At 33.4% G+C, this 16,920-nt stretch overlaps 1 protein-coding gene and 1 long non-coding RNA gene across 2 annotated transcripts in view; one reads left to right on the top strand and one right to left on the bottom strand.

The window, feature by feature from the left end:
* The window catches only part of LOC148280173 (serine/threonine-protein phosphatase 2A regulatory subunit B'' subunit beta-like), a 39,958-nt gene that overhangs the window by 7,453 nt on the left and 15,585 nt on the right, over nt 1-16,920 (bottom strand). Inside the window, exons 4-10 of the mRNA XM_088228809.1 lie at nt 14,683-14,860; nt 12,268-12,410; nt 11,099-11,199; nt 9,721-9,892; nt 9,087-9,213; nt 8,145-8,318; nt 7,331-7,413 (exon numbers count right to left, since the gene is read on the bottom strand). Coding sequence (XP_088084935.1) covers nt 7,331-7,413; nt 8,145-8,318; nt 9,087-9,213; nt 9,721-9,892; nt 11,099-11,199; nt 12,268-12,410; nt 14,683-14,860 — 978 coding nt within the window. The remainder of the gene's footprint in view (nt 1-7,330; nt 7,414-8,144; nt 8,319-9,086; nt 9,214-9,720; nt 9,893-11,098; nt 11,200-12,267; nt 12,411-14,682; nt 14,861-16,920) is intronic.
* Nucleotides 539-5,518, top strand: LOC148280174 (uncharacterized). The gene is made up of 2 exons (XR_015822677.1): nt 539-860; nt 1,505-5,518. It is a non-coding gene; the product is annotated as an uncharacterized LOC148280174 (long non-coding RNA).

Raw genomic sequence — 16,920 nt, 5'->3', positions numbered from 1 at the left:
GTTACATTATTACAATTTTACACTGCGTCTTATGCTCCGGCACGCATGGATATCGGATGTAATTTTTGGCGTGTCCTCTTGTACGACGTTCGTAAAATCAACAAATTTTCATCACACAAAATGAGGAAGTTCAGTACTACGGGAAATTGAATATAAAAAATGTTATCTTATGCGCGGTGAAAATTAGAGCATTTAATTGTAAGGCCAAGAATCCCTAACATGTATAAAAAAAATCAATCAAAATGAACTATTTTGAATTACGCCACAACTTCTTAAGAACCAACCAATAAGAGAGAGTTGTGATAGATTTGCCAACTTACCAATCAACAGAACTCACAGAAGTAAACTTATTAAAAATTAAAAAACTATAAAAAATCATAGCGCTAAATAATGAAAAGGTACATAATTAATTAATTTATGTACCTTTTAATAAGGTTATGTTATTATCGTAAGTAAATTTCCAATTGGTCAACTATACTATAAAAATCTCTCTTTACCATTTTTTTCCTCATCACCAACCTTCTTACAGAGCTCATCATTTTTGTTTTTTTTTTTATGTGTATTACTAAAAAACCAAAAAAATTACAGAAGTTACGTTTGCCTAACTCGCAAGGTGTCTTGGATGAAGTTGCGAGGAGACCTTGATCGATGGAAGTCCCCCCTTGAATTTCAACATACAAAATTGTGATTAAACTCGGTCAGATTAAAACAGACAATTTTGTAGGTTAGAATCAATTTCGGCAAGAACTGGTTTTAAAATGGTAATTAATTATCAAAAAGTAACACTAAAATATTTTAGTTTGTGTCTTGAAATTGAGTTGTATTTCAGCTCTCCCGAACATTTTTGAAAATTGAGGACCGTTTTCACAAAGCGAAAAGTCTACAAAAAAGGGAAAAGTGTTTTTTGACGGAAATCGATTCTTCGAACGATTAATGAAATAAAATTTTGACAAATCGATATATGTGGGAAGTTGCAGCGAGTCGAATTGGATTGTATTATTATTTAATTGTGTAATAATATGAAAATATTTCAGAAGTAACATACCTATACAAAGGTATATGTAGGCATTTAAAATATAACAAAAAACAGTTAATAATGATTTCATGTAAAAGTCAACATATATGTTATATTCCTCACACAATCATCTTTTCTATACATTCCTTTCACAAAATACGTAGATATATAGTTTTTGTGAAAATTTGGATTTTTTAAACAAATAGTTCCAGTTATTTTTTATTATTGATTTCCAGTATACGAGTAAGGGTGTAAAATCTCTTTAAAATTGTATTTTTTTAATGTGAAAAAATCGTCTGACAATTTTACTTTTTGTAGATATTTCGCTTTGTGAAAACGGTCCTCAATTACAGATGGTCCTTTTTGCCATCTGACTACCGATCTGTAATATTAATTTTTGAATGATGCGTGATTTTAACTCCTGCAAAAAACCATCCATCATCAACCAAACCGTTAGAATAAAATATAATTTACACGACAATGAGGAAGTTCAGAGTGTTTTCATTTTTTTTATTTGTCAATAGACTGCTAAGAAATGATATTTTTTATTTTTATACATCGTATTATCAGCGCTATGATTTTTTTATGTTTTGTAATTACTCGACCTGTGATGTCACAAGTTCTGGTCGGAGAGTTCTGCTGATTGATGAGTAGTCGGCTTCCCGGAAACCGGAAATCTATCACAACATCCTCTCATCGGTTGATTCTGAAGAACTTGTGATGTAATTCAAAGAACTTTTTCGTACGTTTTTGAGAAACTCCAATGAATAATTAAATGCTCTAATTTTGACCGCCGGTAAGAAAACATTTTTAGGTCCAATTTTCTGTTTCTCACTGACCAAATTTAGTATTACTTGAAACTTCTATAAATAAAATAACTTCAACAAAAATATTTTAGTTTCTCAATTTTCGATGAGATTTTAATACATATGGTATATTTTAGCAGGCAGGAATATGGAAATTAGCTACCTTTATTTTAGAGGAGGAATATGGAAATTTAGGAAGACCTGCCATTGACTGGATAAAGTAGCTACTTTACACACTGTGTAACATTCACCATTCTGTCTATGTTTAAAAATCTATATTTCTTCAATTCTTCGATCTATAAATTTTTGTGAAGTTATATTTATTAGTTTATTGATGTGGGGTAGAATCCATTTCCAAAATACACCTGAGTACAGCCGAATGTAATCCGACACATCCCGGCCGCAGGTTTCGCCTGAGCCGAAGTTTCGGACAATTTTTGGCCAAAACCGAAACCAAAACATTGGTCGGTCACTACTTATTAACCTAAAAGATTGACTAGACTAGTGTTGTGTTTTTCCATAGTTTATTTTGGTATAAACCCAACAGCAAATATAATAGAACGCAATGGGAAAAATCTAAATTCACATGCATATTTTATATACAACTCGGGCCATAGGATTGCGTTTGAAAATTTAACATTAATGTTTGCAAATTTTTAAGCTCTCTTTTAAGAAAAGCTGACTTTTTGGATAATGATGTTTATTTAAGTGAAACCCACTTATTAAATTTCAGCATAATCTATTTAAGTGCTATTATTTTAACAACACTGTTTTTGATAAGCCGAATGATTGTGAAATAAATATTTTAAATAGATAAATTTTAAATTTGGGTGTCATTGAATAAAAAACAACAAATTACGATAAAAGTAACTTTTTGAAATTATAAATAATGAAATTCTATCTTTGGGTCATGTTTTTTCAAAATTTGCTTGATGTGAATGTTTTACTGATTGATGTGTATCTGTGAATGTTTTACTGATTGATGTGTATATGTGAATATTTTACTACTTGATGTGTATCTGTGAATATTTTACTACTTGATGTGTATCTGTGAATATTTTTCTGCTTCATGTGCATCTGTGAATGTTTTCTTAAACAACATCAGATATTTTGAGTACAGTAAAAAATCAATAGCATTTTCAATCCTAATTTATTGAAATAATCTGTTTGTAAAGTTATGGAATCATTGAATATGTATGTAGGTGTTCATGTAAAATGTCTGTGAAATTCGACAAGTGGGTTGCACTAAGGGTGATATGGGAAATGAATGATTGTTAGCAGGCAATCTCTCTGTCACAATCTTACCCTGGCAAAGCCTGTAGTCTCCTCCTTCCTAATAAAATCAAATAAAATAAAAACAAATTACTGCCTATGCAAACAGAAGTGGTGCAGGGAATGGGACAAAATAAACTATATGTGGGTTTACCAAACACATCATTCTCCTACAAAATGGTGGTGCCTGATTTGGTCATGAAACATGGCATATGGAAATATGTTTTTTGACCATATTTTGCTTATAAATGACTGTTATAAAGTTATTACAATACATTTAACAAATTGAGAATGAAATGTTATGAAAATACAATTTTTAAAGATTTGTAAAGTTAATTGGGTTTTTTTTTTTTTTTTTTTTTTTAATAGGTATCAAATTCCGTACACATCATCATTTACCTATCTGCACCTAGATGTGCATAGAGCACTGCATTGGAACTCCAATTACAGCGCATCTAGATAATTTTTGTTACATGGAAAATAAGGTGATCAGCCTTACGCTTCAGGTGCCAGTCCAGGTACATTGAAATATTGCAGTATAGACCACCTTTAGAATAAATATTTCACGTTCACCCCGCCAGGAATCGAACCCAGGATCTCAAAAATGGTAGGCGAACACGCCAACGAATGCCGGCGGACTTATCTCCATTCGATTTTCTTTACCAGGATTTTTACCCGAGAGAGCCATCGAGTGAAAGATGCTAGTCCAGGGTTCTGGTTCTTTTTCACACTCAGAACTGTATTCTTTATCCGTCCGGACACAGAATAATTCTGTACGCAATCGAGTATTTTTTTCTTTAAAAGATTGCGAAATATATTTATAATGTAATGACAGTTAGGGAGACGGATACATGGCTATTGTGTGTATATCTTTTCGGGTTAAAGAAAAATTAATAATAATTTTAATAAACCATGCGGAATTCAGTTGAGATTCAGAACAAATTAAACAGTGAAAAAAAATGATAGAATAATAATAAAATCAGGCTAGATAGAAATATGTATGGACTGTGACTGTGAAAGGATGTGATTTTCATGGCACTTAGAGTCCGTACAACACACAAGCCTCTCGTATAGGGCACTACACTAGATCACTAAGTAATCGAAGCTACGGTCACTTAGAAAACAAACATTCAACTATAATATCGCAAGTGCGAACCCATCACCGCTCAAGTCAACTTCGACAACTTTCTATTTGAGACAAAAAAACATTTTATGATTTACACTGGACGTTCTTACACGTGGTTTCAAAATAACACCGTATAAAAATTAAAATTGAAAAATAATATTATTTAACGATGCGTAATAGTAATATTACGATACAATTATACTATTTATTATTGGAATTTCATACATTGCTCGTCAAATTACCTACTAGGCGCTTAATACATGAGAGTGATAATGAATAATCTTTGTTGCGGTGGTTTTAAGTATTTTGATGTAAGAACAAAAAAATTTTTTGGAAATCCCGAATTGATTTTTATACAAGGAAATATGTTCACCATTGTTCGATTTTACAGACCATTTTAAATACAGGTAGTCGTCGAATTACAACCACAGTCGGTTCCAATAAACAGGTCATAAGTAGGTCTGGTCGTCAGTCATTATTCTATGAGATTGTTTTATTTTCTATCTTCTTGTTATGATCACTACTTGTGTATTATTACCGCTTTCGTTTATCGGATTAAGCTATGTTTTTATTTTCAATACCCTTTCTGCGGGTTGTAACATTGTTATTTTTTCTTTTGTAGACATCTCGAACGAGCTTAAAAAAGCTCGGACCATTATTGCCACACTCGCAGGCGGTCAACTGAGTGCAGATTGTGGTTGTAAAGTCGAAGAGTCGTAAGTCGACAACTACCCATATGCGGTAGGTAATACTGTTATAACCATAAAAAAGATTTTTGATATGTAGTTATTGATTTTAATTAACCATTTTAATCCCAGCCTACTTTTCTGAGATATGCGAAAAGTCCTAAAAGATTTTCCAACAAAACGTGGCAGTTTAAATTATATTTTTTATCTCAGCTATTGAGTTTCGGCAAATTCAGTAGGATTAGAACGTAGAAATTCAATAAGAAACAAAAATGTATATATTCATCATAAAACTTGCATGAAAAAATGAGGCCAACGATAGGTTCACAGGAATGAAAAGCGTTGATGTAAAATAATTATTTATGTCGACTGGACTTTTCGGATGGATTCACAGTGACGATATATAGATACGGCAAGTCAGAAAAACCACCAAATCGATGCAAACTATCACAGATGATCTCACTTACTTTAAATCTCTTAAAAACATCCATAGTCCCTGGTAGCACAACACAAACGCTCAGATATAGCACAAGTTAGACATTGGACTTAACACTATTGGACTTTGTTCATAGTAAAAAATCAGTTCATGGTATTCCTTCGACATACTTCCATGAATTTGTTTTTGCACTTCATAACCTCGTAGGCACGGAACAGTTGCCGACTACTGGGAGCGGAAAATAACTGAATTGAGAATTTCATCGGTGAATTAGTAAACGATGAAATGGATCATCTGAATTTTGAAAAGGTCGGATGAAGTGTACAATTCTGCGGTATTTAGGGAAAGAAATACATGTCGCTGCTGGCTAATCGTTGCAGGGGATTCATTAAAAGTTTCGTTTCGGGTGCTATCTTAGAATAAACTCTAAATTTAAAGGTTAACTTGACAATTAAATACGTTAAGCGGTACAAGTCGTATAGTGTATTTTCTCATAATTGCTTTTTTCATGTTGTTAAAGGCAATTTTAATACAAGTAACATGTACTGTACCATATAGTACCTTCGAATTATGCGTCATTAACCAATTTGATTATTGAAATAATCTCTTGACCCAACTTTCCGAAGACCTTATAGAGTGCAACTGCGTACATAGCTCATTTTATCTATTTAAGTGACATTTACCTCCTTGCCTAAATGCCACAGAATTTATTCTACGTATGAACAAGATGGATCAAAACGTTTGTGGATTGTGGATACGTCATCTCAACATTTTTTTATAATATTAATGTTTCAAAACAAAACAGCCAAAACTATCAGTGATAAATAAAATAAATGCTAAAACTTTAAAGGTTCGATTGAGTATCGACAAACGTTTTGAAAAGGTGATTATATATTGCAAATAATTTTTTTTTAAACTTTTTGCTTGATAAGCAAAATAACTAACAGCTTATTGTTTGAATTCTGATGTCAATAAAAAAAAAAAAACATGTAACTTAAACTATTATTTTACATGTTAAAAAATATACATATTCATAATTTTTGTTCCAGTAAAATGGCTAAATAGTGCAGAGCCAATTCTACCATATTATAAAACAAAAACATATTTTATTTTAATATAACAATGTAGAGATAACATACATAATATGTATGTCTAATATATTAATAAGATGATATAATTACAATATAAAAAACAGTCATAAAACGATGCAAATCATATATTTTTCAAATTGCAAATAAATTTAATGTATGGTCAAAATGAACTAGCAAAAATATATGTGACTAGAGTAAAAAATATTTTTGATGGATGATATTAAAATCTCACAGCTGATTTTAAAGTGAAAGAAAGCCATGGGTAATTTTAACACATTGTGGATTATAATATCGACGCTGGAAAAGAAAAAGTTACCAAGCGACATGTAGCAACTTTACAGAAAAGCTAATTGAATTTTTTTTTTTTAAATAAAAAAATCGCATACATATGTTTTATTTTGGCGTGATTCCTACATAATTTAAATGAAAATTTAAAATACGATTTTTTTTATTAATTAAAAAAAAAATGCTTCAATCGGCTCTTCTGTAAAGTTGATACATGTCGCTTGGTATTTTTTTTTCCAGCATCGATATGAAGTGAGGAACTTTTTTTTTAGTACGTCTGCACAAAAATTTGAATAGACATTCTGAATTATGCATTATTTTAAAAATAGTCTTTTAAATAAAGAATCATTTTCATTCTTCTGTTTTTTTACACAAATACTTGAATTTTGGGAGCCATTTTCAACGAGTTATGCATAACTTTTAATCAGGTCGACCTAGCCGGGAACCGTAGAAAACACTGGTCCAAGCTTGTGTCTATATTTCACAAAAATTGAGATATTGAAGACAGTTGTGTGTTTATTACCAATGGGTTTATTCACTGTTATTCAGCTTACGCAATAAAAGATGAACAGCTTCAAATAATGTCGGACTAGAGTTAGTTGTATATACTTACACTTGTTCTTGAGCATCACTACCACCTTCCTCAGCCACGAGTAGTTCATACTCTTCGGCTGCGAATCGGTCCCACTCAGAGAGCTAAAATGAGATGACAAATTATTAAAAATCCATCAAAAAAGGCAATCAACAATAGTTTGCAGGTCTTAGGACAAACTTTTACGTCAAACCGAACAGCCTAGACATGTTTGGCATTGATTATTGAGACATCAAGATTCGTGGCAGTTTTCTGTAAAAATTTTAACGACTAAGAACAAAGTTGAAAATTAACATGAATCGTGACGTATCAGGGGCGTTGCCAATGCTATGACCATTTTTTCGGGCATTAAAATTACAAATTAAAAAAAATATATATGCTACTAATAAGAACTGCTAATTTTGCTCACTCTCCTTTCAATATCTTTCTCAGTCGTTTCATCCCTAGTAAACATACTTCCCAGATACACAAATTCCTCTACTTGTTTTAGTATAACTCCATTCACAGTGATTTCACATTTAGTCATTCCTTGATTTCTTTCAAAAACCATTTGATTTATCGACATTCATCAGCAAATGGCTTCCCTCCCATACATCGTTACCAAGAATTGCAGTTGCCCTTTGTTGTTAGCAAGAAGCACGGCATCATCAGGATACAAAAGACAATTGACATTTAAATAACCCATTTTTGCTCTTTTTAAACATGTTTTTGTAAATACTGATCATATATGTACAGTTTTATTGGCACTTGCGCTGTATTGTACATTCAATTAAATAAATAAATAAAATGTCAAAAGGCAGTTCCATCAACAAATGTCAGTAATAAAACCACATACCTCTCTTCCTTCAGCATCATGATCACGTTGGGAGGCAAATGGATCCCTCTGTTCATGATCAAGGTATTTCTCTAAGTTGAAGAATGTATCGAAGAATATCGGGGTCATCTTGCATCTCTTCAGGTCACTGAGGGACACTTTGTCTCTCTCTGCAGGTTGGACCATGTCCAACATCTACAAAAATACAAAACAAGTTTTTGTGACTTTGCATAACTTTCCGTGCTACTTAATAATACTTTTTGTTTAAAACAGTTTTAAACAAAAATGTTAATAATTTTAACACTAGAAATGAGAATAAAATAAGTGAATGAATCCCAAAATATGTGTCAACCTAGTAAAAGACCTCCAAAAGGAACGGGTGCGTCTCGAAACCAGTAGACACTAAAAAGTCAGTAAGTGATTATGTCCTAATTATATATTTTTATGTTTTGTTTTTTAAACATTGATTTTAAATCAATTTTCATTGAGTTGTCATCTGCTTTTGATTATTTAATTTATGCTGATGTCATTGCATTGTCGGCCTCGTAATGTAGTAGTCAGGGTGTTTGCCTACCATGCAAGAGGTCTCGGGTTCGATTCCCGAAATTGTTGACTTGAAATATTTATTTAAAAGAGTGTTTTTTCGCTAGAATATTTCATAGTCCCTGGACTGGCACCTGAAGCGTAAGACTGATCATCTTACTTTCGTATGTTAAAAAAATGATCGGGATATACTGCGATTGATATACCAACGCAGTGCCCTATGCACCATTAGGTGTTGAAAGGGAATGATGATGATGATGTTGTGTTAATGTTCCATTTCTTGAGGTGATGTGGTTGTGTTGGTGTTATATTTCTTGCCTTGTTTTAGTCTAAAAGATGTGAATGTGTAAAATCATACACATTGTTGACAGGAACTAAAATATCACCAGACAGGTAGAAATGAATTTGAGAAAACTTTACCTGACACAAGCAGTCTTGGAAAGGAAGAGTCTCTATACCGATGGCCTCCATGCGGTGCATCTGCTCCTCATAGAAGTACTCTAACTCGTACATGGACAGGTAACCATCTCCATCAAGGTCCATACACCTAGAGAATAACATCGCAGGCGAGTTAGGTTGGAAATTTTACGAATTAATTAATCAAACTATATAATATTATGAATACTATCAACAAAAAAAATATGCCCGTTTTTGCACATTTGTTACAAAATCATTTCTTAACTCTCCCTTCCCGGTGATGTGTAGCTAGTACACATTGCATCTAATACTAGACTAGACGCCGTAACGCGCGTATGTTTTTAGCACAGTAAGGGAAAAGTTAAGAGAGGCATCTAAGTTACAAAAAAACTATATTGAAATACCTATTCTTCGAATAAATTTTATTTTATTGAACTTGTCTTACTAATGAAGTGGACGATAGATTTGTATTGTCCTTGACCCTAATTTGACTCGAATTAATTTATACATTGAATTTGGGGATAAACCTTCATATTGTAGTTCATAATTAAAGCATTCACCAAAAGAACAAAATAGTACAAGAGATTTTAGGGAAGACTACTCTACTGGTCACTACGCCAGTTCTGGCTTCTCTCACCTAAACCAGTACTCGATGGCAGTGGGGTGCTGCTTGTCTTCCTCGGCCAGCAGGAACCACACGAACTCCGTGTAGGACATGCGCGCGTCCTCCCCCTCCCGCTGGGGTGTCCTCCGAGTGCCGCGGGTCACGCAACCCGACACCACGCGCTCGATCATGCGGCTGGACAGCGCTGGAAAAGGACATTTACAATCGTCATTTTAATTTCGCATCAGTACATTATGATGGGCAGCAGATGGAACACGGAGAATTAGTTTGGGATGGATAAAGTTTAGGTCCATGACGGAAGTCCTATGAAATGCAAAAATTACAGTAAAGTACAATTCACACCCCCAGAAGTATACTGTTATATGTCTAAATTTAGCTGTTTCGATCTAAATTCGTTGCAACAAAGAGAGAAAACATTTTTGAGAAGGGAATATGGAAGTCAAGGCATTGCATTTACAGGACTAATGACCTGTCATTGGCTGGTTTAAGTGGCAACTTTACACACTGAGTATCATTCACGATTCGTGCTTCGTGCTTCGCGCATTCATCTTATGCTTCAGGTGCCAGTCCAGGAAATAGTGAAATATTTCAATGTAGTGCCACCTTTAAAACTTCAGAGTAATAATTCTATAGAGAAGCCCTTTAGCTCTCGTTCCAAATTTTGGTTAGATTTTTAGTTTGGTTATTGGTTTAAAAACAAACGTTTAACGGACGGTTTCGGCTTGCGCTTGCAATTCTCGGCACGAGTCCCACGCCCGTTGTATTGCTGTAATCTGTGGGTAACATCGTAGTTAGTAATCGTAGAATGGTTTTTCTCCATGTCGGCGACACTAGCCAGTGGCTTGTTATTACTCGAACTACTAGAAATAGAATCAGAGACCTCAAGTAGGCAAACGCGTAAACCACTGCACCACAAGGCGGACTTATCTCCATTCGATTTTCTTTTTCAGGATTTTTAACTGAGAGTAGCCATCGAGTGGAAAACACTGATCCAGGGTTCTTATTTTTTGATTTTACATACAGAACTGTACTTTTCTTCGGCCCAGCATGGAATTCTTCAGTAAAACTAGCAAAAATCTTACATCTTAATTGAAATATGATCTTAATAATTAGCGACAGAGACAAGAAATCATTGTTTGCACAAATATGATCGCGAAGATGTTCTACACATTTTGTTTATTGGTCAAAATAAATAAGTGGAAGTGTACCAAGTATTTTTAAAATTAATAACTTTTATGTAAATATAAGTTATTACATCATTACAATGGAATTCCATCAAGAATTGTCAATAAATAATTTAAATGAAACATTTTGTTTACCTCGATGTGAAAAATACAGAATGATGTATTATAAAAAAGAATACAATAATAATTTATGATTGTGATCTTACCGTGGTCATTATGGCGGGCGAGATCTTGTTTGTCAATAAATAGGTCGTGGTCACGATCCAGCTCCCAGAACTTGCAGTAGATTACGTAGAAATGCTCGTAGCTGGAAATAAAAATCAAATACACTTCAAATATTATCAAAGAGATACTAAGGACCTTTTGAATCCCAACCTACAAAATATTTAAAAAATCCGTTTATAACTTATTGAGTTGTGACATGCTATTATCGCTGAACATTTTAACCTCAAAATTCTTAAAATAAAAATAGCATTTTTTAAACACAAAAACTTTTTTAAGGGTGATATGTTGTATTTTGAAAAACGGTCCTCAATTGGCACTTCAATTCTCTGGTGAAAATTAAAGTGGTAAAATCACTTACACAAAACAAAATACTATATCTTAAATAGGTTAGTACATTTAATTTTTTAAAAAAACCAACCCGATACAATAATACTAAATTGCAAAAGAGACAATATTATGAGGTCTGTTGGTGAAATACAGTAATGTGTCTTATTCCAGCTTCGGACCTATTGTCCTAGTGTAAAAAGAAATTTAGAGGATAGGACAATAGACCAAGACATTATCCTAGAGATAGATTAAGACAATGGCATACTCTCAAAACCGCGTGTTTCGTCTGTGTGTATCCATTTTTGCAGAGTTCTGCTTTTAAACTATGCTCAAATTGTCTCATTGTCCTGTCCCGCGCAGTCGAGGCTGTTCATGCAGCTGGGAAATAATAGTATTGTAGTGTCTATTGTATAGTCTTCGTGTGAACTCGGCTTAGGATATAACTTTTTTTTTAAATATAAGTTATTACCTAATCAAAATATAATTGAAATTGGAAGGTACCGATGCAGTTTCAAGCCATATTATAATAACAAGTACAGTAATATTCCAACTATCCGGATTAATGAGTACCAGACATTATCCGGATACGCAAAAATCCGGATAGTTAGATTAACCATTGAATTAAAGCAATGTTTTAAAAGAAAATTCAAAATTGGTATCACATTAAAAACTTACTTAAATTTGTCTAGCAAAGTTAATTGCCCTTTCTTTTTTCTTTATTTGTTATTATAACATCTCCTTTATTTTTTATTTCCAGATAACAATCCGGATATTTGGAAATCCGGATGACGAGTTCAGATAAACGGAGTACTACTGTATTTACCTGAAATAGGCGGTGACTTGGTTGATGTCTTCTTCATCTTCCAGAAGCTGGAGCACCTGCAGCAAGTCTGATCTACGAAGCTCCTGGACGGTGATTCTCCCTGACCAAGAGCGGTTAACACAGTAGAATATTCGGGCTATAACCTAGAAAAAAAGAATTTCATTTTTATTTTGTAGGTAAAAGGGAACCATAGACAAGTCATTCGTGATCAAATAAAGTTGAACTGTCACAAAGTTGTCCACGCTGAATTGCCAGTGAACATACAGCCTGAATCGAAATCCCCAAATTCAAATTCTCTGAATTAAGAAATGACTGAAATTCCAAATATTTTTTAATGAACAAGAAGCTCAAATCGAACTCTTCAAATTCAAACTCCCTGAATGTGTGAAGTAATAACGTGTGTGAAGTAATAACGTGTGTGAAGTAATAACGTGTGTGAAGTAATAACGTATGTGAAGTAATAATGTGTGTGAAGTAATAACGTGTGTGAAGTAATAACGTGTGTGAAGTAATAACGTGTGTGAAGTAATGAAGTAATAAAATTTCTGAATTCGAAATGCCGGAATATACAAACTACCCTAATCAAACTCCCTAAATCCAAATTCATACCTTGAATGGATAAATTACCCGATTAATAAGGATCGAAACTAGGATACTTGCTAACAAAGGAACCAAAAAATTTTTTTTCAAAAAACGGGGTTTTGGGTGGAATTTTTCACCATACACTGCGCAAATATTGCGAGCAGGTATGGCAGCTTTATTCCCTCAATTGAACGCAAACAGAAAGGGTTGTCGAAAATGCTCACTTTCGTCTACTTGACATTCCATTTTGAAGGCTTGCAATAAAATTAAATAATATATATATGCATATAATTAAGAATAGTCCAGAAACCGCATACCCGCATCAAACAGAAGGTGACTAAACTACTCTAAAAGGAGTAGTTTTACGTTTTGACCCATTAGTTTCTTTGTAGACGTCGCTCAGTACGCAACTCCCGATTCGAATTCAACTATGCTGTGTTGAGTCGTTTTAAAGTGTAGAAATACTGCTGGGATCAAAAAGAAACAGGATGGGATCACATTTCATGTGGAAGTGGCAAATGCATGTGTAAGTAGCAAATGTATTACTTAAAAATTTAATTATTTTTCCATCTGTCAGATTGTCAAAGAAAACAAAATGGACATTCTGTTAGTGTTGCCAGGGTAGTCAAATTTTTTACGCTACTTTGCTCATCAAATATTATTTAACATGACATAAAAATATCCGCTTCAGGTAAAATTACATTTCTTACATTTTCTAAGTTCAAAGTTCATTCATTCAATAACTCTTATTAAATAATCCTTCACTTGTCTACTCTGTTGTGTCAATCAATGTTTCCGCGTGTATAATACAATTTTGAGAACTTTAAAAAAAATATATAATTATCTTACATTTGTGCTATGATTTTATTTTTCGCGATCTGGCAACATTATGCGGTGACTTCAAGTATGCGCGCGGCGAAAGTGGGGCAGAGTGGGGGGATTTTTGGACACAGTCCGATGTATTCAAATATGATTCTACGCTCCTTCCGGACTATTCTTAATTCTATGTATAAATGTAACATAAAAGCAAACACAGCAGAGCAGAAAATTTTCTTTCGAATGACGAATAACATTTACCATTTTGTTTTGCTTTCGGCGCTCATTTTTAAATTTGGAATAAAAAGGACACAAGTTATGCTGACACATAATATATGATATGTTAAGAATTAATTGCCGGGAATTTTTGCTTTCAGAGAATCACTTAATTACCCCCGGGCCCGGAGACATAGATGTCGATGGAACTACCAACCAGCGGCCCCCTGTTATAGTTTTAATTTAATTTAAATACATGTAATTCAAATACAATTTCATTATAGAACTTCATAAAATTATATATTTTACTCCAGTTTTTATTATATACATTCAAACAAAACTTTTATTCTTATAATTGTCGATGTAAATTGATCGAATAAAAAAATAATTCATTTGATGTTGCTCATAAAAAAAATATTAATGTCTCATTTTTTGGTGAATAATTGTGTTAAACACACTATAATAGGCTTGTTTTTGCGTTTTTTATATCAATTTTCGGAAACAGAGTTTCGTGATTGCATGAAATAACTGATCAAATCGATTTAATCGGTACATGATCAGTGATCAGTAATTTCCCATCACAATATATATTTTAAGGACTTAGCTATAATAATTACCTCGCGATATGTAGGAAGTGAGATAAGCTTACCAGAAAGATAAGAAAAGAGCAGTGATAGCAGCCTGCTACCAATTAAATAATAATATTTTTTTATTAATTCAAACGTTTTCTTTTCACGCGATCGACGGGGCTTCCCTAATCCCTACGGCAACTCGCTAAGCATCTTGTCGTGTCATACTTACAGTGTGCACATATCTGGAGTGGAACTCTGTGGCTTCCTTGAGGAAGGACAAGCCGGGGTGCGTATCCACTACGTCCTGCACCAGGGGCGCGAGCTCCTCGGGCCCGAGGCAGTCCGCCGTGCCCTTCGTCAGCACGTACACAAACCTGGACGCTGGGTCATGGCACTGGGTTATCACTCTGCAAGAAAAATAATCAATATTGTCATTAAGAGGATATGCGGTAGAGGAACGGTTTAATGAACGGGTATTAGAATAAAGGTTTTTTTAGGTATCTCTATAATAATATATATGTTTATGTGTATTTATATATATATATTTATGTATATGTGTGTGTATGTATGCATATGCATGTATATGAATATGTGCATATTTATATATGTAAATATATTTAATATCTTTCTGCATACCCATATAACTTATTATTGTTTCTTTTAGTCTTTCTTATGTTATTCTTAATTTTAACTTCATGTATATACTTATGTTGCACTGCTGCAATTAAACGTATTGCTAATAAATGTTAAAGCCCATAGGGCGTATAAATAAAACATAAATAAAAATCAGACCGCGCATCCTCTTAATTATTAAGAAGCCAACAAACAGAGACCGGAAAAGGACAGACTTGTGGAGTTGGAAAATTTTACAGTATTTTTTATTTTAAAAAGAAATATTGGTGTTCTTATAATATGCCCAAATATTTCAATTTTGGTGACCATTTTCAACGAGTTGTAAATCAAGTTGGGGTAGAGTGGGGTTCGAACCTCGGACCTCTGATCCGTGAGTCAAAGTCGGTCTCTCATTTAAGAAATGACAGTTATAGCTGTTAAAATCGTGTCTCATTTAGGAAAATGCGGCTATAGCCGTTAAAATCGTGTCTCATTTAGGAAATTACGACTATAGCCGTTAAAATCGTGTCTTATTTAGGAAAATACGGCTATAGCCGTTAAAATAGCGTCTCATTTAGAAAATTATGGCTATAGCCGTTAACATCGTGTCTCATTTAGAAAAATACGGTCATAGCCGTTAAAATCGTCTCATTTAGGAAAATACGGCTATAGCCGTTTAAATAGTGTCTTATTTAGAAAATTATGGCTATAGCCGTTAACATCGTGTCTCATTTAGAAAAATAGGGTCATAGCCGTTAAAATCGTCTCATTTAGGAAAATACGGCTATAGCCGTTAAAATCGTGTCTTATTTAGAAAATTACGGCTATGGCCGTTAAAATCGCACCTTATTTAGGAAATTACGGCTTAAGCTGTCCAAAAGACAGTGGTTGTGAAAAGACAACTATAGCCTGAAATAATTATAGGGTAGGATATTGTGCCCTACAAAAAACAATCAACGATGAAAGTGTCACAACACAATTTTGTTCATTTTTACTTTAAACTGTCAATTATGGGTCCAATCGGAAGTGAAATATGAAAATTAAATTAAAAAAAATTATAATACGTTAACATATTACAACAGAGATAGAAAATATTTTAGAGAAGGGAATATAGAAGTCTAGGCATCTACAGGGCTTATGACCTGATAATAATTGAATCTCACCCACACCAATAAAGGTTTAAGCTCCTTAACTTCACAAACGTCAACAGATGAAAGAATTGAAGGAATATAGATGTTCAAATATAGGCAGAATGGTAAATAGTACACAGTGTGTAAAGTGGCCACTCAAACCAGCCAATGACAGGTCATAAGCCCTGTAGATGCCTAGACTTTTACATAACCTTATCTAAATTGTTCTCAATCTCTGTTGTAATATGTTAATATTAACAGCTCCCTGAGGGGTTGAATCCAGTTCTTGTCAACAAAAATTTGGACAAACTCAAAACATTGTTTATGTGGATCCTAAGAGAAAAAAGTGTCCGCAAATGTGTTCATTACAAAATACAGACTGCCTTTTATTAGTATTGTTTTATATTTAGAAAAAAAATATGCTTAAGAATTAAAACAGACTTTTTGTAAAAAACCTTTGCTTTGAAAATAATAATAAAGGCTTCAGTTCCATCTTTTCACTGTCTCCGATTGCGTAAACGTCTTCATCTAACAATATTAACAGTCATTGTTATGTTAAATAAACCTATTTATATTCGTTTTGTAATCAGCTGTATCACTAGCATTAATTATACCAGTAAAGAAACACACGCACTATCATATTGTCATATTCTTGACAATCCCCTCCGATCAAATATCATAATTCAGTGTAAACAGCCTTCTAAGTTAGTACGGAGCTAAATAAA

The sequence above is a fragment of the Micrasema longulum genome, unplaced genomic scaffold (assembly GCF_059751315.1).
Source record: "Micrasema longulum isolate JH-2025_06_02 unplaced genomic scaffold, ASM5975131v1 h1tg000609l, whole genome shotgun sequence".
Lineage (NCBI taxonomy): Eukaryota > Metazoa > Arthropoda > Insecta > Trichoptera > Brachycentridae > Micrasema > Micrasema longulum.
This window is presented reverse-complemented; position numbering and strand designations above follow the sequence as displayed.